The sequence below is a fragment of the Siphateles boraxobius genome, unplaced genomic scaffold (genome assembly GCF_051911475.1).
Source record: "Siphateles boraxobius isolate OS27281-9 unplaced genomic scaffold, OSU_SipBor_1 41, whole genome shotgun sequence".
NCBI lineage: Eukaryota > Metazoa > Chordata > Actinopteri > Cypriniformes > Leuciscidae > Siphateles > Siphateles boraxobius.
Window position 1 is genome coordinate 41738613 of NW_027509042.1, and position 23668 is coordinate 41762280.

Consider the following 23668-nt stretch of genomic DNA (forward strand, 5'->3'; position numbering starts at 1 on the left):
CGATCGTCCTGAGGCAACGTTCCATTCTTACAGCGCCTCGCCTGTCTTCCATCATACCCTATCAAAAGCAGTTTGACAGTTTGGCCCCAACATGGGCTATAAAGGCAAAGCACTTTAGAGCGAGAGAGTTCAACTTGAACTTCACAGGCTGAACCTCACAGGGACAAAACAGAGAAGTTTTCACCTCGGCCTTGGGTGCAGAACATGCACAATCAAGGGTCTGAAAGATAAGCCTACTTGTTCCCACCGGGGGATTTGACTAACTGTATTGGAGGCAGAATAAGTTACATAAGAGAAACGGACAGTCGTGTAAATTTCAGAACTGTAAGCCACTGCCGTTTGGGCTGAAACAGCAAGACTGACCCTTAAATTGAGAGAGATTTGTGTACAAAATTGAATTGGAGAATTAGAAGCCTTTCCAAAGACAAGGATCTTTGGTTTCCAATGTGTACATTTGGGTCAGCCCCTAATATGGGGTTCTGAATGTTAGATTACTCTGTGGTGTCTTGTGTATTATGTAAAATTGGTGCATTGAAGGTGAGAAAAAAATAAATGCATTGCATTAGGCTACATCCCTCGGTCACCCTCAACTGGTCTTAAAAGGGATAGTTTGCCCCAAAGATGAACATTCTGTCATCCTTTAATCACCTTCATGTTGTTCCTAACCTGTATGACTGTCTTCAAGAACAATTTGTGCCTATGCAATTTAAGTCACTGGGGTCCAAAACAGCACTGGACCAAATTATTTTCAAAAATGCAGACTAAAAACCATTAAAGGGATAGTTCACCCAAAAATCATAATTTACTCACCCTCAAGTTGTTATAAACCTTTATGGATTTCTTTCTTCTGCTGAGCACAAAAGAAGATATTTTAAACAATGTCGGTAACCAAAAAGTTGACGGATCTGACGGATCTTATTTTGTGTTCGGCAGTATAAAGAAATTCATTCAGGTTTTGAACAACTTGAGGGTGAGTAAATGATGACAGAGTTTTCATTTTTGGGTGAACTATCCCTTTAAATAATTTTTCAAAATATCTTCTTTTGTGTTCTACATAAATGCAAACAAGGTTTAGAATGACTCGAGGGTGAGTAAATGATGATAGAATGTTCATTTAATAGCATAACACTGCACCAGTCCAATGTAATTTACATAGAATGTAATCAAATCTCCCCCTAAACCAGTCAAAGTGGAGCCCAAAAACATGTAATAATGTTTTGCAGAGGCTCTTTATGCAAGACAACGAGAGGCAGCGAGTAGCCACAAGTGTTGTACCCTAGCTAAATCTCTTTCTCTGGCCCAATGGAGCCCCTCCATCAGCTCTACGTGCCAGATATCGCAACAGACATCCCCCTCAGGTGCAATAATGTCACAGTCCATTAATCTTCTCAAACTTCAGGCCCTGATCCTGGGAGTCCCGTCCATGCTAATCCCTTATTAATGTGGCAAATGAACCTGTGGAGAAAGAACTACTCCCTCCCGGCCCTTCACCGTCACAATGCAGAGTCTATTACCGCCTTCCCCGTACCGTCTCGAGTCTCTACTGTTTGCATTAGGATGTCCATTCATTGAAGCATAAAGCCACTCGAGAGAGCTTGAACACACACACACACACACACACACACACACACACACACACACACACACACACACACACACACATAGAGCTTCATTCCACACATTATTCACTCTGTGCCCTCTCTAGTAACCTTTGTCTAGCACACATATGGCAGAGCGTGAGCCCGATGTATGCGTAATCTCTTAAGACTCAATGTTGCAATTCAAGTCAGCAACCAGACACTTTTGTTCCATTTTGGTTTTGTTTTAGCTCGTTGAGACTCCCAGGATAGGCGATGCGTACAGATTCCTTCTATTATGTGACAGTGGGAAAAACCTGCCTGCGCTCTGCTTTGCCAGATTAGAGGACAGCTCAGTAACAGAGGAAACAGTGCATGCGAGACAATCATCTGGTCTCTAAAAACAGTCCCACTGAATCTCTCGGGTCTGATTGCTTCCTAATCCAAACAGAATAACCACATCACTTCGGAATAATTGCAAGTCATTATTGCTAGCACTCACAGGCAGAGCTGTTAGCCTGCTCTTAGAGCTTGGATACATATGAATGAGGCTTCTAAGAATCTATATTTCTGGATAAAGATCAGATAAGGCATCTGAATCTGATAGATGTGGTATAAGTGATTTTTTCATTTGAAATTTGAACAAATGCTTCTATAATCTCTATATATGAGTATGAGCAGAGAGACAGTTCTCTAGAATGAAGCACAAAATCTCTTAAAAATGCTTGTAAGACTTCGGATTGCTATGAGCAGTCACTTCCCAGTTTAATTTCTCCAACTGAGTTTATTAATCAGGCTTGTTGAGGAGTTTTCCCGCAGAGCGGAGTCTTGCGCACTATGCATGCACGCTTAATCAATAACCTAAATGTTTCATGCACTTCGTAATAGACTTTTTAATGCGCCTCCATCCTGAGAAGCTATTGAACCGTAATGTGTGAGTGTGTGTTTGCCCCATGCAATAAAAAAACTGCAAATGAGAAATAAATGGCCTACTCAGATTATTTTGCAATAAATGCTGTTCATCAATGCGTTCTTTGGAAGGTGAGCAATTTGTATCTGTTATATGATTGAATTTCAATCTGAATAACACAGTAAAGTGACAGACAAATGGGCAAGTAATGATACGCATTGATTCCTGGATACAAAGTGGAAATTTCCCTATATACTTATCATTATCAGCAGTGGCATAGAAACGATTGAAAAGTTGACATTTTATTGCACTTATAAATCATTTTAGCACATGTACTGTTGATTAATTATGTGACTTGACAAGTTCTTATAGCTCAAAAAGTAGAGCATGTTGCTAGGAAGGTCATGCGTTTAATTCCAAGGGAATGCAAGAACTGACAAAATGTAACCTTTGAATGCAATGTAAGTTACTTAAGGTAAATTCATTAACGTTTGCCCAATGGTCTTATAGCTGAATTGCTTCTGCTTGGTCTTAAAGGGATAGTTCATCCTAAAAGGAAAATTCTGTCATAATATATGTTTCTTCTGTGGTATATAAAATAAGACATTTTGAAGAATGTTGGGTTCCAAAACTTACATACTGGTTTAGAATGACATGAGGGTGAATAAATGATGACAGCATTTTTATTTTGGACTGAACTATCCCTTTAAAGCAGCAGTTTTTCATGGCCACCAACAGTTTTTTGTCCATTGCACTGTGGACAAGCAAAACAAAAATGTTGCTTTCTTGCACCCCTGACTATCAGACAAGTTTGCATGTGCTCATGGTTGTTTGCATTGCTTCAGTTCAGTCGGTGAACAGAAAGGCCAAGTGTTAATTGCCCTATGGCTGTCAGCAGAGCTTTTGGGTGCCATAATAAGCTGGCCACTGATGTGCCTCTAGCTGTGCTAACTAGCTCTGTATGGAGGCTGCCCCAGTATCTAAGAGCTTTAGAAAGGAAACGCACAGTCAATGGCATTTAAAGGATCGAGACAAAAACACAAAGGGCAACCCCTGTTCAAAAACTGACCCCTCTGGACTAAGCGAACAGTATATTTCACAGTATGTACAATTCATCTATAGCGTTGATAGGCATCTGTCTCTGTGCTTACAGTGGCAGCTATTGTTTTGGGTCACTGAGTCATTCGTAAAAGGCATGTGCAGCACGACAGCATGGTTTCCCAATAGGACAGTAGTTGCAGAGGCCACTCACTTGGCCTGGATTGCAGTTCATTATGTAATCTGTCGTTCTACATTGGTGTACTCCTTTCTTGCTCCCTACAATGCAGTTCTGAGACAGGGGGAAGGAAAGAGAATGCAATGAATTTGCCTTACATATACAAAATCTCATTGAAAACCCCTTGAAATACTTAATTTAGTTGAATTCTCTTAAGGGGAATGGGATGAGTTGCGCTGTAACCTATAGGAGGGTTATATCCTGTGTGGCCTGCTCCGATGCATGCTCGTGATCTGGACCGCCCACACAAGAGCAAGCCAACCCAGACGCCCCCATCTTCCAGACTCGCATCCACCCGGAAAACAATATTAGACAAGCTTTTGATTGTACAGCTTTCACGCTTAAGGAAATTATAAACAATCCTCCCCACACTCAATCTGGAATATGCAGAGTAGTGTGTGTTTACTTTAGCTGCACTTTGTGGACAAAATTATCCCCTAAAGTGAGCTAAATCTGACAAAACGTCCCTTTGGGTACTTCCAGGGATGTCCTCAATTGGAAAAGTGACTCGCACAAACAAAACAATGTTTTGGAGACAGGCTTAGTTATTGTAAATAAACCTTTGTTAATTTCATCATAACTAACAAATAAAAAACAATAACAACCAATAGTCCATGGTTGGTCCTCATGTCCTCATCAATCTATCTATCTATCTATCTATCTATCTATCTATCTATCTATCTATCTATCTATCTATCTATCTATCTATATCTCTATATATCTATATATGTGTATATATATATATATATATATATATATATATATATATATATATATATCAATGTGTTTGGTCTTCTTCGCTATCCTTTGGGCATAGCCTATCTTGTCATCAGATAAGATAAGAACTTTCATTTCACGAGAAAAAATTGCATTTGTTTTTAACTTTAAAAACACAGAATTGTCCCCAGAGGTGAGCTTATTCTGTCATCAATTATGAAAACAGCCATAAATAAACTAAAAATATTTCTTAATTTATAATTAAAAAAGTAACAAAAAAAACAACAACAAAAAACAGTCCCCAGATGTGAACTGATTCTGTCTTCAATTAAAAGTAATTCATAATTCAATTATTATTCAATGAAATAAAGTTTTGTTTTTTTTACTTTTATTTCAACAAAAATTCTACAAACACAATTGTCCACAGATTTTAACATATATTGTCCTTGAATGTATAAACATCCATAAATGTTTTGTTAATTATTATTTTAAAAACACAAAATGGTTTTAGGTGTGTGTATGGGTAAGTTTTGGGGTAGTCTGTAGTAATAATTAGCACCATAATTAGCCTTAAAAAACAGAAGGTTTTTCAGATAGCTAAGTAAACAAGCGTGTATGTGTTTATTCTCCAACGGTCAGACCTTATCTTATATCTCCAACAGTCATAACCAATCTGTTGAGTATTCAGTCCATCATTAGACATGAGCTGTTTACTGAGAGAGATGCTCCCATACACGCACACACACGCAGACAAAAGGGCAAGGGACAGACAAGGTGACAGAGAGAGACGAAAAGTGAGCGAGAGAGAGAGAGAGAGAGAGAGAGAGAGAGAGAGAGAGAGAGAGAGAGAGAGAGAGAGTAAGAGAGAGAACGAGTAACTGCCCCCATTTCTTCCCCATGCATTACAGACACTGCATGTTGGCCCATAGCCAGAATATTCCATACAGAACAACAGTGCCACCTAAAGGTAATATTCCCCTCCAAACCACCCCTCCCTCCTACCCACCCCTCCCTTAACTCTCTCCCTCATCAACTGGCTTTCATACTATGAGATGCCGTGCTTGGCAACTCGCTTTTGTGATTTTTAGGGCTTTATACAGTAGAACTGTCTTTGAGAAATATGCATATATAGCAACCCAAAGGGAATACTGTTCTATACTGAAGATCTGTGACAGTTTATTGGTGTAGAATATTGAAACCATTGGATTTTATGAACCAGAAGATAATGTTAAATGTTGTGTGTGCGCATTTTTAGATTAGTAGATTAACTGCAGTCCAGGATTAATTAAGAAACTCGGAATCGTAGAGGATGCTAATTAACAAATGCAGAAAAATAAGAACCGGTTTCACACTCTGTGAATTTCAGTGGTTATTCATACAAGTGAGGATTTGTTTGATAATGCTCAAATCTATTTCTACCACAAAGGAGTTTAATTGTCGAAATGAGAAAATGGTGATCGAAGTAGACAGGCGAGAAAAAAATGTTTCTTTCACAAACTCTCAGAGCATTGCATCTTTGAACCATGACAAAGTAGTGAAATTAAACTGAATCTAGCCTCTTAGGAGACGTTGGATTCTTTTCGAATCTCACCCATTAAATCAACTGCTTGTCCAGGACTTGTTTCAAGTAGAGGTTTATAAATTAAAAAAAAAATGCATGTGGTAAGATGATGACAATAGCATTCGCCTGGATCAGCTAGTTTCATATAAAACACATACAATATTTACGTCTTTTTTGGTCATTTGAGAACATCTACAGGGGGGCTTTTTTAAAATCTACATTCTACATAGTGCATCACAGATGTATCACTCAGAGCAAGTTAGCTACCACAGGCACTTCAGTACTGAGCAGGGCAGTTATAAGCAGTACTTATAGACCAGTAAAAGTGTTCTTTTACCTGTCTGGTGTGCAAAGGTGCCCCCTTTGACTTGAAGCCTCCTTGTGAACTGCATTCTGAGGCACTGAAGTGATCAGAGCTGGTGGAGGAACGTTTGGAAAGCGTGTCACAGCCCCCCACAAAGGTATTGTCCAGTGGCAGCTCCTGTATGACGTGATGCTTTTTCACAGACACTGGAGTGTCAGCTTTGAGGTGGAAGGCCGACTGGGGTGAAGCGGACTTGTAGTGCCGGGCCAAGTCTGGGCTGCTGGGTTTGAAGGTGGTAGTGGGAGTGGCATTCCAATCAAAGCGTCCAATCCCGGGCTCCTCGAGCTCAGCCGGGAGACTGACGGTTCCATTTATGGGTTCGTGGGCAGGGTCGTCGGGTTTGTTCTCCTCGATGGTGACAAAGTTCAAGAGGGAGCTCTTTGGCGACTTCCTCTTTTTGCGCTTCTTCTTCTTGTTTTGCTTGTTCTCCTGGTTGGGGGACATCCACTCGGCACCCTGCTTCTTTCTCTGAGCGGCCTTGAACTGTGAGGCGTGCCGGCAGCGCACCAGAACCGTTATGAAGATGACCACAATCACCACCATAGCACCTGTCACGATGGCAATAATGGTTTTCAGGTTGTCAACATTCTGATAAGTCTCTCTGCTCTCACCAATGTTTCTATCCAGCGGCGTTTCCATTTTCCGTCGGATGAGGTCATTTATGTATGAGGAATTTCCAACTGTGTCGTTCACGTACAGGAAAACGAGGACAAGGGTGTGCAGGGACTTTGGATAGCCAAGATCACTGATGTTGACCACTAGCCTGTGGAGGCCAAAGTCTATAGGTGAGGGTTTCTGCTCTAATGTGATGTTTCCTGTTACGGGGTCAATTCTGAAAAGACCTTCTCTTTTGCAACTAACAATAGTGTACTTGAGTTCTGCATTCATACCTGTATCACCATCTACTGCAAACACCTCGGCAACTACCGACCCTGGAATCGTAGACACTGGCACTAGTTTAAAAGAGGTGTTTGATGCTGGGCAGATGACGATGGGGGTGTTATCATTGACATCAATGACATTGATGGTCACCTTGGCAGCTGATGAACATGGAGGGCTTCCATTGTCCACGGCTCTGACGTCAAAGGTGTAGGAACTTTGCTGCTCTCGGTCAAAGGAAACATTTGACTTTATGACTCCAGAATCTGGGTCAAGGATAAAGTTCTCATTATCATTGAGGATTGAGAGTCTCACCACTGCATTCTCACCAGCATCTGCATCTGTGACTGTGATTACTCCAACTGTACTATATTTGGGCAGATTCTCTGACACAAAGAACTGAAAGTGGTTGTGTGTAAATTTAGGGCTATTGTCATTCTCGTCCAGAATGGTCACAATGACTGCAGCTTGACTCTGCAGAGCCCTGGTGCCATTGTCTCTAGCGGTGACCGTAAAGAGGAACCGCTCTTGTTCCTCCCTATCAAACACTCTGGATGCGGTTAGCACTCCTGTTTTGCGGTCAAGATCAAAGAATGATGCGTTGGGTCCAAGCTGGTAGACAATCTCTGCATTCCGTCCGCTATCCTCATCTGTGGCGCTGATGGTTGTCAGGAACATGTCACGCTGGTTGTTCTCCATGACTGCCAGCTCGATGACTGGCTGGGTAAAAATGGGCGGATTGTCATTCTCATCTTCCAGCCGTACTCTAACCAGGGCAGTCTGGTTCAAACTAGGTTTTCCAGAATCAGATGCCACAATCTTGAAGATGTACTCCTTGGTTCCTTCATAATCGAGCAGTGCAGATGTTTCTAACAGATACTGGTTATCATAAACTGCTTTGAGGTGAAAAGGAACATCTTTTTCAATGAAGCAAATCACCTTGCCGTTGACATCTGTGTCTTTGTCAGATACAGTAATGAGGGCAATCTTAGTGTTTATTGGATCTTTTTCAGAGAGCATTACAGTGCCATTAATTGGACTGATGATGTATCTCAGGTCGATGTTTGGAGCATTGTCGTTAACATCGGTCACATTGATAATTATGGTGGCTCTCGCTGGACTTGAGCTTCCATCGCTAGCTAGTACTGTGAGTTTATGAATGGCAGTCTCCTCTCTATCAAGCGGCCTTTGAACTGTTATGAGCCCAGTGGTGGTGTTCAGAGCAAATAGTCTCCGTGTCGCTGGAGACACCTGGGTACCAAACATGTATTTTATTTCTGCATTGGCCCCCACATCTGCATCGGTGGCTTGCAGCTGAACTACAGATGTCCCAACGGGAGAGTTTTCTGGGATGTGGACCTCAATTTGGCTCTCTTTGAAGACGGGCCGGTTATCGTTAACATCAGTGACAGTCACCTGTAGAATGGCAGTGCTGGATTTCTGTGGGTTCCCCCCATCCTCCACTTTAACTTTCATCACATAAGTATCTTTCTGTTCTCTGTCTAAATTCTGTTGAACGATAAGCTGAGGCCATTTCTCTCCCTCTGTTGTCTCCACAATATCCAAACCGAAGGCAATCTGCCCGTTCAACAGCTCGTATTTGTGTACGCTGTTGGGTCCGGTATCTGGATCAGTAGCAGAAGGAATAGCAAAGCGGCTGTTGATGAGTGTATTTTCTGGAATTGAAATGTTGATCACAGGAGAGGGGAACATGGGGGCGTTGTCATTGGTGTCTTTGACAATTATCTTAATTTTGATTAATCTGAAATAGTCATTGGGTAAAATGACCACCTCAATTTCAAAGGAGCACTCGCTGTCTTCAAAAGAGGGGCCAGGACAGAGTTTCTCCCTGTCTATACGGTTGGAGGTGGTAAAAATCTCTCCTGTATTGCTCATCACTCGGAGTAGCGGGGTGTCACCTGCTTTTGAAACAAGCCGGTAAACCAAATTACTGCTAGCCCCGGTGGCAGAGTACATATGGGAGATGTTCAAGTCCTTTGGTATGTTTCCAATAAGAACATTCTCCTGTAGCTCTTCTCGGATAGGGTAAATGAGCTCTTGGGCAATGGTTGGATCTAACCAGAAACAAGCAACTAATGTTGCCAACAAGAAAAAATCCCTTAAATCCATGACAGCAGTTAACGCTTGTTCCCGCTGCTTTAATTCAAACAGTTGTCTCCATATGGTGTTGTCAGAGCCAAGGTTTCACAGAGCCTTACATTTGTAGATAAAGAGCAGCCAAACACGACCCTACAACACACAACATTATAATATGTTACAATGAATCCCATAATATTCAACACTATAATACTCAATATAATAGCCCATAACTTTCAACAAATGGTGCATCAAAATCAATATAATTCGAAATCAAATAAGTGTTAAACAGTTATAAGGTTTAAAGTATGGCTTCACAAAGATGGCAGTGCATTCTAGTTATAATTCATTCTAATCACCACAACAGCCTCGTCTCTTCATTGTAATCATTTCCCTTTGCATACACAGCGGCTCTGGATAAAATAATGCAGCCAGTCAAGCACTCAGCATTTTTTAAGACAGTTAACATGGAATGCCTCTATTGTCACCCACTTCAAAATGACACATCATGCATTTGGCATTTAATCTAATTATTATTTCATTTTGAGAAAAAAAAAATGCATGTGCACGAGAAGTGACAGTGTGTTTTGAAACAAGACAGTAGGCTACTATTCTGCATGCAAACCCGTTTGGGTGTATGCATGCATGCATGCGATTTCTTACCTCGGTTCACTGTGAGCTCGGGCATGCGGAGGTTACCAAATTCGAGCGCATATTGACAAATCCGTTCGACCAGTCATAAAAATGATCTGACTCCAGTATAATATGAAGATATCCGTATTGATCACTGCTTTGAGGGCTAGGTCAGTAAATACTTAAGTGTTTTAGTCGTGGGGAAAAATCCAATTCAAAGGACAGCTGTTTTGGGGGGGAAATGTTGATTTAACAGCAATCAATCTGACAGACAGTCTTTATGAACTTTCCCCCGCAGATCTGAGCGTTCGGAGGCGCGCGGAATGCGGTGGTCGGTGATGAATCAAGTGATCCACGCGCGCATTAACGGTCCCGCACGGACATTCCGCATTACCAGAGGAACCGTTATGAAATGTACCTGTTCTGCTTAAATATCAACATAAACTATCCCACCAGAGGAAAAGAGTCAAGATCAAATGCGATCAGATCATTTCCCTCTCAGTCCACAGTCAGAAAGAAAATCCACGGCTTCTGTCCCGGTGTCTTGTGCGTGATTCGCCGCGCACACCTGAATGAGGAAAAAGTCCAAACGGTGGGATGTGTTGGGATGCTTGTCCTCTCTCCTCTTCCCCAGACTGAATTTCTTGCAACAACTCTGAGTATGCCCACAGGGGAACGCCCCATCGGCTGCTGATTGGCCCGTCTCTTCATGGACGTCGCATAAAGGGGAGGGGGGATCATGTGATTGGTTAGAATTAACGTCACTCAAGCGCGCTGTTGAGACGGAGCGAAATGCCTCAGAAAGACTCTGCGGGTTGCGGGATGAAGAGCTCCGATGTACGGTTTCATTTCACCACTATTTAATGTATTTGTTTACAGCATTATGAAGTCAAATAATCTGTACACAAACTAAAATGTTTTGTCAATTGTGATTTTCAGTTATTTGGATTATTAGAGAGTGCAATATCCCTGTCAAATTGTATGAAAAAAAGTATGTTAGACTGAAGCAACATGGAAAGCTATGCTTAAAGCTATGCTTCGGTCATGTTATATAATTAGTAGATTGGTAGGAATATTAGCCACTCTACTTTATATTTTGGGTGAATTGTTAGAAGTACGAAAACATCTGTTTATGTTAGGCTACTTGATTTAATGAATCTAATTCTCTCGATATTGATGAACGTTAAACCACCATATGGCCTTTTCTTGAGCCACCTGACTGCCATCAGTACATTTTACACTTGTATTAAACAGATTTTAAAAGCTCGAATCGGTTGGTAGCCTATATTAACATTGACCAACCGTTTTGAACTGTAAAATCAAGTCACCGAAATCCTCCCATAATGCTTTGTCATTGTAAATTTCTAATTATAAAGTTTACGAAGACAAATCTTTTTGATTGAAAAAGGTATTCAATTGTGTAATTCAACATTGTAATTATCTTTTCTTAGTGATTTAGCTTTTCTTTTAAGTAAGATAACAGGGTTGAAATATGTAACAGTAACAAAAACGGTATGCACAGATCTAAAATATTTTCATCTGTTCTATTTAAGATTGACAGAATAGAGATGAAACTCTCTGAAGAGAAATGGTCAACAAAAGGAAAGCTGGGCATGTTTAGTTGAGTTGTGGTAAACAGCACCATCTAGAGGCGAACATGAGACACGTGCTCTTATCTCTCATCTGATACATTGCGAGACGACACTGCAGTGTGTGTGTGTGTGTGTGTGTGTGTGTGTGTGTGTGTGTGTGTGTGTGTGTGTGTGTGTGTGTGTGTGTGTGTGTGTGTGTGTGTGTGTGTGTGTGTGTGTGTGTGTGTGTGTGTGTGTGTGTGTGTGTCCAACAGCTTTGTTAGGTCAAAGAGGGAGGGACTGAAGAGCCAGCCTTGTTCTTGGAAATTATTTTCAACTCTTTTTTTCCCACTGACATAAAAGATTACAAGGGGAAAAGGGGAGATGCAGGAGTAAAAATATATTTTTGGCTGGCTGACAACCAGGGGCCTACCTATCTTTTCTCAAATTCAAGAACTGTGACTAAATCTTTACTGCAGTTAGTAAAGAGACATACGTCATAGGTGTCATAACCATTATGATTAAAATGTATACTCATTTATTTTATCACAATATAACATTTATATAAACATAGGGTGAATTTAGATTAATTTCACTATTTTTATTGGATTTTTGTCATGTTCTATGTCACTTTTAAATAAAGGGAAATATATTAAGAAATACTACAAATGTTGCATGTTTTTCCCTCGTCTGATTGAAACATTTAAATATACTGTAACTGGATAGAATGGAATTATATATATATATATATATATATATATATATATATATATATATATATATATATATATATATATATATATAAACACATATATATTCCATTCTATCCAGTTACTTTCATCATCATGCAGGAAGTGAAGTCATTATGGAGGGAAACCAACAAGACAAAACATCAGTATTAGCAATGGATTTGCATTGTCGTGCTTTTAAAACATTGATAAACTTTCACAAATCTGATTCTGTATAATAACATACTTCAAGTTAACACTTGTTAACACTTAACACTTCAAGTTAACACTCTTGTGTAAACTAACATTCAAATTTAAACATGAACATGACATTTATTGATAAAACATCCTGCCCCCAAAGATAAACTCATTGTTAAAAGTGTAATTATTTCATAAAATCCACTATGATTAGATATAAGCCCTAAGGTCAACTTAGAAAGCCACATATTGAAAGATATTGACATATTGGAGCGGTTCCTTTGTGAACGGGTGAGTCACTTCCTTAAAGAGATTGAGCTTTCTGCTTTCTAAAAGCTTTACGATTCAGTGCATTTAGCTCAAGTGTTCTTCAGAGATCAAATGAAAATGGACCACATTGCTTTTGTATTGTAAGAACTAATATAAAAACACCTTGTTGAACCTCTAGATGTCAGATTTCATTTTCAGTGTACCCCCACCTTGGATGAAAGTATTTCTAATTGACAATTGTTAAAGTTTGACCATCACACAATGACTGGGTGAAGCTAATTATGCAGGTTTTTTTTAATGTAATTTGTGTCTTTTTTTTTAGCTTCTCTAAAGCGTCTTGTGATATGTAACAGTGATGCTTTTTGTAAAATATACTTTTGAAAACAAGTCAATACTGATTAAAAATAAAAAAATTCTAGAATTATTTTCAGTTTCACTTTATTTTTGATGGTCCCTTTAACACATTCTGTTAACTATTCATGTCTACTAACTCTCATTAGAGTGTCAATAGACTGGTAGGGTTAAGGTTAGACTTAGTTGCCATGTACTTGTAAAGTTACTTAGTTAATGTCTGTTGGAGGAGCATCATAATAAAGAGTTAGCAGATAGTATGCAGACGTCAGTCTAATACTCTAATGAGAGTTAGTTGACATAGTTGCAAAGTTACTTAGTCAACAGAATGTTCAAAAGGGACCATCAAAATAAAGTGTTACCTTATATTGATAGAATGAATGATTGGTGGAAATGTACAACTTTTTTTTGTGAACATATACACTCTGAATTTAGCTTCAATCTCCCAAAGATATACTGTAAGGCAAAACAAGTGCAAACATCTGCCAATGAACCATGCAAAATTTACGTTCAAGATAAATTCTTTAAAAATGAGTATAGGCTAAATATATTACGCAGTTTTGCTTTTCAGGTGAGTTGATCTCGTTTAGAGGATCTTTAGATAGTTTTACAGAAAACAAGGCCAGGATACTGACTAGGAACATGACTTCTCTGCAGTGTGCTTTCAGTTTCCCACTTCTTCAAACATCTCATGATTCCATTTGCCAGACTTTAAATACAGGCTTTCTGTGAACTCTGCAAAAAGAGCTAATCAAACCCGAAGCGACAAAGCTTGGCTTTTTGGATTTACGTCTGTCAACCAAGTACATTTACAGAAAGGCTTCAGAAATGCACAGTCACTGTAAGTCATTAAAATATGGAAGTGTAAAAAGATAACCAAAATAGAAGTGCGGCTCCTAACTGCATTAAACTGTAACACATCTAAGTGGCACTTAAAAGCAGCTGAGTGATCCAGAAAGAAAATCTTCTTTGAGTTTCATCCTATTCTCCTTCTCTAATAGTTTGTGTCTAATTTCAGCGCCGAGAGAGTGTGGATATGAAGGTATTTGAGAAAAACGTGTCTCGCACATGCAGAAATAGGCATTCACACATGTGCGGTGATGTCTGTAGCTGTGGCCAGATGATAGTTCGGTCCAGCCTGGCCTATCTACCTCTCACTGAGTGTGTGTCTGTGGGAGTGTGTGAGAAGCAGAGATAGGGAGAGGCGATCTCTGGGGTTCTGGACACTCATGCTATCTTTAGGCACAATCTGGGCCGGTGCAGGATTGGACAGACCGGGCCAGAGAGTGATAAATGTTCACCAGTGGCCCATGTGACACTGCCAAGAGATGAGTTTACATCACAGTCTCATTACAACTCAGATACAAGGTTACTGGGACAACAAAGCAACATCCAAAACAGAATGATGGCGTCCAAAATTAAACTGAAGCGAGCATGATGGAATCTAAAGGAAGTTGGATCTGGCGAGAGGCTTAACCCATTGAGAAGGACATGCTTCCTCCAATATTCAGATCAGTGCTAAACTGATAAAGAGTTTTTCTGTGGTTAAGTTTAAAACTATTACGTTTGATTCCCCCAGTTGTTAAATATGTGATTACATCCTTGAATCCATTCAAGCTGGAAAGCTTTAGCGTTGTGATGAGGTTGACAAAATCAAGCCTGTCGGATTAAAAGTTTGCTGTTCCATCATTATAATTTCACAGCTCTAAGTGTTGTAGACCTATACATGTCAATTCTCTCATTATTTACTCACCCTCACTTCTTTCAAAACCTGTATGCTTTACTTTCTTCCATATATAGTCTTCTATGTCTTATGAGAGTTCATAATGACCATGGCAAAAATCACCATAAAACGCTACATGTTTTGTCTTATAAATCCATATGATAGCTTTATGTGTGTAACAGGACAAAGTTTGGTCATCATTTCCTGAAAATGTTCTCTGCTGCAACTCTAAAATCACAAACTCATTGTCATACAATAAGATTTTATGTGGGGACCCTAAAAAAAAGCAACAATTAATGCAAACATTACTGAAAAAAAATAAGAATTAAGTAAAGAAAAAATATAATAAATGTAATTTATACAACTGAAATAAGTATATATTGTACAGTGAGATAGAAAAATATTATATTATAATGTATTCATTGGCTCTCATGGATCTCATTCTCCATTTTGCTTTAAAACAAATGACGTCAAATCAGGCATGAGGTTTCAATATAATGTTTGAAGATGTCATGAACGGGAATGAGGTTTTCAGTAGATGATGACTTAAATATTCACACAAACTTGCATGTACGGCTTTAGAAAACTTGTAATATAGTGCACAAGTTATATTAACTTATTGTTCTACACATTTGGTGTTCCCTTTCTTTCTTTCTTTCTTTCTTTCTTCCTTTCTTTCTTTCTTTCTTTCTTTTTTTTGCCAAAGAGATGCTTAAAGATTTTTATCTTTTTGCATTCTGTGGACAGTTTACAGTAGGTTTGGCACAACATGAGGAAGGAAGAGTATTTATGTATTTATTGGATTCCTATTCCTTTAACTGGAGCAAGCGTGATTTAATCTAAGGGAAGATAGTGGAATTATTTTACAGGAACATATCGGCAAAAATGCGATGTCACAAGTTGCCGTCTGGCGTGTCCTTATGTGTTTTCAAGAGAGTGAGAGGTTGACAAAATCAAGCCCATGGGACTTAATGAGAGCTGTTAAGTTTAAGAACCTCCATATTTGTTTCCTTATATGTGTGTGTGTGCGTGCGTGTGTGCGTGCGTGTGCGTGCGTGTGTGCGTGTGTGTGTGTGTGTGCGTGTGCGTGTGTGTGTGTGTGTGTGTGTGTGTGTGTGTGTGTGTGTGTGTGTGTGTGTGTGTGTGTGTGTGTGTACTGTGTAAAAACTGATTTTATACATCCATAAAAAATATCACCTCGATACCATGGTTACTGTAAAAATGTCTCAGAAAGTTAGTTCTGAGAAAAAAAACCTGTGCAGATTTGCTTGCAAGTGTAACTTGGTTTTATATATTTTATTTTCTAATGCAATGACATTCAGACATTTTAAGTGTGGCTTAAGTTTGAGGCCACCACACACACACACACACACACACACACACACACACACACGTTTCCATGTTTTATGGGGTCTTTCCATAGACATAATGATTTTTATACTTTACAAACTGTATATTCTCCCCTCTTACACTAACCATACCCCTAAAACTCACCATGACAGAAAACGTTCAGCATTTTCATGTTTTCAAAAAACCACTTAGTATGATTTATAAGCTGTTTTCCTCATGGGGACCAAAAAAATTGCCCCACAAGGACAATGATTTCAGATATTGCCATCATTGTAGGGACATTTTGCTCTGTATCTCAGCTATCCCTACAGCTTTTGCAGTCTTTCTTGCAAAGTAAGGATGTCTCCTGGACTTCTTCCTACTAATAACAGCATGTAGAGTTTATACTCGTTTGTTTCTCTGATTCAAAGTGAAGTCCTGTGTATGTGGGTCACGAGTCATCTGCAGAGATCTAAAGTGTCTATGAATAACAGGAGATGAGGAGTAGACAGAAATGGAGGGGAAATGGAGAAAAGGAAGGAGAGGAGATGGAAATAAAAGAGTGTTGGGCTCTCATAACAATAATCTTTACATTTCCAAATGGAATTTCATCCCCTGCTTGTTAAGCCGGTGTCATCGCCGCAGCCCGTGGGGAGCACGGCAGTGTGTATTAATTACAATTCAGATTCACGCTTATTTGAATCACACAAAATTAAAATTCTTCCATTTCAAATTGCTTCCTGAGAAGGAAATGTCACCAGACAAAGGATTTTTTCCCCCCGACTTTGGGGAAACGTGCTTTATTTATTTATTTTATCTCCTTTTCAAGCTCCTCGTGACATTTGTTAATGGGAGTGTATGTTTCACATTTTTACAATTTTATAATCGGCAGACTGCAGAGCAGATTGGAGCAGCTGGCAGTTGGAGAGAGAGATAAAACTCTGATTAGTCCAGAGTGAGTCACACAAGACATGCACAAGTGTATGTGTGTACGGTCCTGGAAAACCCATTATGGGGACAAAATGTCCCCACAAAGATGGCGATGTCCGAAATCCTTGTCCTTGTGGGGACATGTTTTGGTCCCCATGAGGAAAACAGCTTATATATCATACTAAGTGATGTTTTTTTTTTTTTTTTAAATGTAAAAATGCTGAAAGTTTTCTGTGATTTGTAGGTTTAGGGGATAGAATATAAAACCTGAAAACCCAACCCACTGAGTGTGTGTGGGGTGGTGTGTGTGTGTGTGTGTGTGTGTGTGTGTGTGTGTGTGTGTGTGTGTGTGTGTGTGTGTGTGTGTGTGTGTGTGTGTGTGTGTGTTGGGGGGTTGTTGCTGGTCCAAGCTGGTTTATGCTGGTTAATTCTGATATTGTGCTCGAATGCGTCTCCCAAAAAGTATAGTGAACCTTAATAGATTTTACAGACAATTGGTTTCTATTATCTAATTATGCTTACAATGCTTTTGGGAGATGTTAGTTTGGTTCTGGCCTGGTGTTAATAAGTGTTACTATGGTGGTTAATGCTGTTGGTCTGGCTAAGGGTTCCTCAGATCCGGCCCCGGAGGGCCACTGCCCGACAGAGTTTAATTCAAACCCTGAATAAACGCACCTACTTGAGCTGGTTCAGGTGTGTTTAATTAGGGTTGGAGCTAAACTCTGCAGAACAGCCTCCAGGAACTGAGTTTGACAACCCTTGTCTAGCTAGTGCTGGACTGCATCCAAAATCGCATACTTTAGTAGGCAAAAAACAGTATGTGACAACAGAATTATGTCTGAAGTCACAGTACTCATAAAAGAGTAGGCAAAAAGTACCCGGATGAACTTCTTCTTCTGGTGAGATTCTGAAGTGTGCATATGATGGACACTTTACTATCCCATGAGGCCACGGGAGAGGATTTATCAATGGCAGCTGGTCACATGATAATGACAGCATGGCGAATGTGGAGATGTACGTCCAGATTACATTCATACTATATAGAACATACTTTTTAGCAGTCATGAAGTAATTGCTTATTGAAAATATTCGATTTTGGACGCAGCTTTCATGCAGGTTTGAGTAAATTATAACAGAATTTTCATTTTTGATTCAACTATTCTTTTAAGAATGCATTTTTGTAAGCCGTTTTCAAAACACAACATCTGCTGGTGACAAATAGTGCTGCTCTTTTCAGCTATTTCAAAATGAATGCTTTTTACTGAATACGTATTAAGGACAATATGTTCTGTTCACAACAAGCAGCACATATGACACTGACTTCCATGTGCATATGTCTCACACTGTCACAACAGTTCTAATTATTCCATTCTAATTCATCTCAAGGGATAAAGCTTCTCTGCCTACATTTACACCCTCTCTCTCTATACATATATACATCCCAACCCACATGTTGACACACAGCTGTACTAGTAAAAAGCTGAAAGCATGGATCAATTCACAGAAACCCTCTCAGACATAGTGCTGTACAGATGTGCCTCTTTGACCCTCGGTTATTGCTCTCAAAGTGTCTGTAATTCATGCCTATGATGGAGAAAAGACATTTCCATTTCTTTCAAACAGCCTTAAATTGTAGGCGTGTCATTTGGTCAACGGCTGAGCTTGATAAATAGAATTCCAACCATTTGAAGTCTGACAAGTCGAGCATTTCGCCTTTGGAAAATAAGAGTGAATGGTACACTTATCACCGTGCCACTGGTGCCTGTGGAGTAAGAATACATCAGAAAAATGACCGCAGTGAGAATTCTTTCATTCAGCCGTGTTGTCTTTAGTTTCCAACAAGGGTCTTTGAAAAGAGACTTTGTGACTTGATGGTTATCTGATGGCTTAGAATTGCTCTGTTGGGCCACGACAACAAACTTGTTTTTAAAATGCTTTTTAAAATTGTCGTGCACACATCTCTATTTTTCTTTTGCAAATGTTTAGGCTGCTATATGGTGAGCTTTGAGGTTTGTGTGCGAAACGTATAATCTGCTCATCTCTCTCCCAGTCTCTACCTATCTCTTTCTGTCTCTCTCTATCAAGCCAACTATCTATCAACTCTCCCCTGCCTCAGCCAGACTCCAGGAAGTGACATCATCGACACAAGACAGATGGTCCCATTAGATAAGAGAGGCCTCACAGCTGGATGGGAGCTATCAACAAGGCATTTGTCAACAGAACATCTGAATGACCTATTTACTTTCAGCGAGAGCTGTAGATTTAAGGCCAGACAGTGTGGTGGGGTTGAGAGCCGTGAAGTCGTGATGTTAGACAAGGCCGTAACCATGTCTTGAACGCTGAACAAGCTAAATGTGATAAAGGTCCTGTGTGTGTAATAGCTTTTGGTCCTAAATGTGGTAAAGGCCCCAAATGCAATAACTTTTAGCACAATCGTTTGTGCAGTCAAGGTGGTGCTCGGATGTTGCCATGGTTACAATCACCATGACTTCATTTTTTTCTCTGTGTTTTGTACTAAGAAAAACATATAATGAAATAAAAATGGCTTTAACCACTGTCTTTTATGCACATATAATTATGTTAATTAATAAAGATGTTATGGCACCAACATTTTACATACCAGTGAAATTTCACAGTTCTCGATTCCAATTTTTATACCACACCAAAAACTACTCTGCTGACTAATATAAAGCACAGACATTTTTCCACAAGACAAGTAAACAGTCAGTAAGAAAATAAGAACAAATAAACAAAATAGAAGCATTACAAAGTAGGTGAATTCGTAATGTTACAAGAGACAGAAACAGTAAAAACTGATTAAATCTTTTTAAACATACAATACTGTCCAAAAGTTCTGTAATTTTATAGTTTCAGTAATTATTCAGCAAGGATCAAAAGTAAAATTTATAATAATTCATATTTCTAATTCAAATAAATGCTGTTATTAATGATTTTTTGAACTTTTCTTACAACAAAAATGCATCACTGCTTCCAGAAACATATGAACCAGCACAATTGCACAAACATTAATAATGATCAGAAATGTTTCTTGAGCAGTAAATCATCATATTAGAATGATTTCTGAAGGATCATGTGACACTGAAGACTGGAGTAATGATGCTGGAAATTCAGCTTTGATCACAGGAATAAATTACATCTTAAAATATACTGTAGTAAAATGAAAACTGTTATTTTATATTGTAATGTTGTGATTTTCTACTGTTTTACTGTATTTTTGATCAAATAAATGCAGCCTTAGTGAGTAGAAGAGACATTTAAAAAAACGGATATAATAAAAAAAAATTATATATTTAAAAAATATTTTGCATCAATCTGAAACACACAGAAAAAAAAACACACAATATTTTTTTAGTAAGTGATTACTCTTAATGAGTAATCTATTAATAGATCAAGCCCAGACAGGTTATTTGCAGTATTTGCATGTAATTAAAAGTAAGAATAATTTGCAGCAGGAATCATTACAGTGATGTGTTTCATGTTTGTGCGTTTGTTGATGTGGGTCAAACGTTTGCAGCGTCTGTGCTCTGAAGGCCAGTGAGATAAAGCTGCCGAGGTCACGCACTAACTTTTGAAGATGTTGTTTTATGCAGCGGGGTTATCTGTTTACTCTCATCATCTTAGCTCTGCTGTTATTTCAAAGGTAAAGGTCTCAGTACATAAATAGTCTATTGAGTCCTGTGATTGACACCCTGCTGAATCAATACAGATATCCTTGGCACACCGGACAAACAAGGACTTGAGATATCCTCACTCTATCTCTCTCTCTTTGATTCTCCGTCTCAGTTTATTTCCTCCCGTTGACTTTCTCTCCCCTGTATCTTTCTCAATTTCTTCCTCCAACACCTTCCTCGTTTCACTCGCAATCTCTCTATTTCTTGCCTCTCTCTCTCTCTCTCTCTCTCTCTCTGACACTCACATATCATGTTCAGGATGTGCACTGCTAAAGGTCAAACATTCTCGGCTCATTTGTTTTGCCACAGCCCAAAAAAAGATGTCTGCTGTGTTCTCTGAGATGATGAGGGGAGTGTGGACGCCGAAGCAAGGGCGCCAGATTGATACCAGGAGTGAGATGATGGAGAAACTGACAGGGGAAGAAGAGAGGAGGGGAATGAGGAAGCTATTACCTGAGATGGAGATTAGGAAAGAAATTCTGAAGAGAAAAAAAAATGAGAGTAGGCAAGAAGAAGCTGCTTTCAGACTAGACTCAAAATCAAACTTGAGTCTATTTACTTTCTTAAGAAATACTTAATACATCTTAATACAATTTTCGATATAAATCTTTAATGTGAACAATTAATTAGTGCTTGTTATTCTAATATATATATAAATATATATATATATATATATATATATATATATATATATATATATATATATATATATATATATATATATATATATATATATATATATATGATAACTGAAAATACTGCAACTAAAATACAAGGCAAATGAGGGTAATTATGACAAACACCTGTGATAATTAAATTAATCTCCATGACAGCTAAAGAGTGGCGGAAAACTGAACAAAGGCACATACAGTATGTGACTGAGGCAAACAAACTAAAAGTCCATGATAACAAAACTAACAGAACATAATTGTGACAAATACAGTATTTAAAGAAAAAATCTTACTGACTGGAAATATATTTATTGAACCAAGGCTAGTGAAAAAGTGCTCCGTTACCGAGATAAAGGTGGTCTTCAAGGGGTCATGGTTTGGCTGGTTAGAATGATCCTGTCAGCTCCTGTAATGACACTATTCTGATCCTAAACAGCATCTATCTCCACGGCCATTCAAAATTATTTTTGTATTCTCAGAAAATACATCTTTCATATTGCTAATATTACGTCTTATAATAGCTGTTTCTAAAGCTGTTATAGCATATTATGTTTCACGAGTTCCTGATTCATTAGGACTCTTAAACACATATACTGTATACATACATATAGATATAAAGTGGACTATCGAAATAAAGTATTAATATATATATAGTAATACTTTATTTAGATAGTCCACTTTAGACATTCTACAAGCTATAAATAACTTTGCAACTACGTCAACTTGCATTCATTAGCGTATTAGTAGTCTGTCTTCTTAAAATCTGTTAACACTCTATTGTGATGCTCCCCAACAGACATTTTACTGACTATAAGTAACTCTGCAACTACATATCGACTTATTCTACTAACCCTAACCCTAACCTAACAGTCTACTAATACTCTAAGGAGAGTTAGTTGACATTTAGTTGCAAAGTTACTTATAGTAGAATGTCTAAAGTGGACAATCAAAATAAAGTGTACCAAAAAATATAACTTATTGTATTATTTTGTCTGCTGCCTTTGACATCCCAGCTCTAGATAATTGCTATTGAAGCGATTTAAATGGAGAGTTAGCCCAAAATTGTCATTCCAAACTTGTATAACTCTTTTCTGTGGAACATAAAATAACATATTTTTGAGAAATGTCTCAGTGGTTTTTGTCTATACAATAGCAGTCATTGGTCACCAAAAACCACTGAAGTCAATGGTAACCAAAACACAGCAACCATCTAAATCTTTACTTACTTCATAGGTCACCATTAAACATGAAGGACAAGATCTGAAACATAAGTGGGGCACTTCTTACCCTTTTGAGAAGAGAGCTTCTGATGTGACCTGATCTTATTTGCTGCCGTCTCTCTCTCGCCGTCTCTGACAGACTCACTTAAACTTGCTTTGTAAATCCTTTGATTAAATTTTTTAGTTCTTTAGGATGTGATGATATAAGAGAGAAAGCGAGTTCCGGGCAGCTGATGGCACTGATGCGCGAGACGCCGACGGCCCTCGGCGAACACCAGCGCAGTGCAGTAAACCTTTTAACACTCAGCTTAAATCTAAGAGGGTCACAGGTCAGCCATTGCAACCATAATGTTACATTAAGCTTTTCCATGCTGGAGTGTGTTAAAAGTTTGGGCTATCCACTTAAAGCTTTTTTCTCCGAGCATGGCGAAACTTTTACAGCAGAATTGCGAATAATTTGTAGGACAGAGAAGAAAGGCAATGATATACCCGCATGTTTTATTCTGTTTGTTTAGCTTGTCAGAAATGGGGATAAAAAAACACTAACAAAAGAATAAGTGCTGCTCAGATGTGAATTTGAGAAAATGGGAACTTAACGGGGTAGGAGGAAGAAAAAAGATGAAAGATATGCAGGACAGACTCCCTCAACATGCTCTAAATGTACATAATGATCCTCTCTCACACACGCACATGCAATTATCCCCGCTGAGGTGGTATGTGCTCTCTGATGGCTATTTTGGCAGTTAAATGGCTACAGTGTTGTTGTAATGATTTAGGGTTGGTGCTCTAAAATGTCTTCTGCTGGACGTATATAAACTCTTGTTTCCTCTCTAGTTGGCGTAAAGTGCTGTACCGCCAGATCAGGTTTCTGCTAACGAGAGGTAAAGTAAACGACGATGAGAGTGAGTAAAACCACAGTGTTGATGTAGAAATGTGAGAGTCCTCTGCGGGGGTGAGCTGCAGAATGAAAG

The 23668-nt window shown here is 38.9% G+C and overlaps 1 protein-coding gene across 3 annotated transcripts in view; it reads right to left on the minus strand.

Annotated features, from left to right (window-relative positions):
* The window catches only part of pcdh9 (protocadherin 9), a 276912-nt gene extending 266261 nt beyond the window's left edge, over positions 1 to 10651 (minus strand). For all 3 annotated transcript variants that reach the window (XM_077199735.1, XM_077199734.1, XM_077199733.1), the window contains exons 1-2: positions 10045 to 10651; positions 6379 to 9534 (exon numbers count right to left, since the gene is read on the minus strand). In XM_077199735.1, coding sequence (XP_077055850.1) covers positions 6379 to 9414 — 3036 coding nt within the window. In that variant the 5' untranslated portion in view covers positions 9415 to 9534; positions 10045 to 10651. The remainder of the gene's footprint in view (positions 1 to 6378; positions 9535 to 10044) is intronic.
* Between the last annotated feature and the right edge of the window lie 13017 nt (positions 10652 to 23668).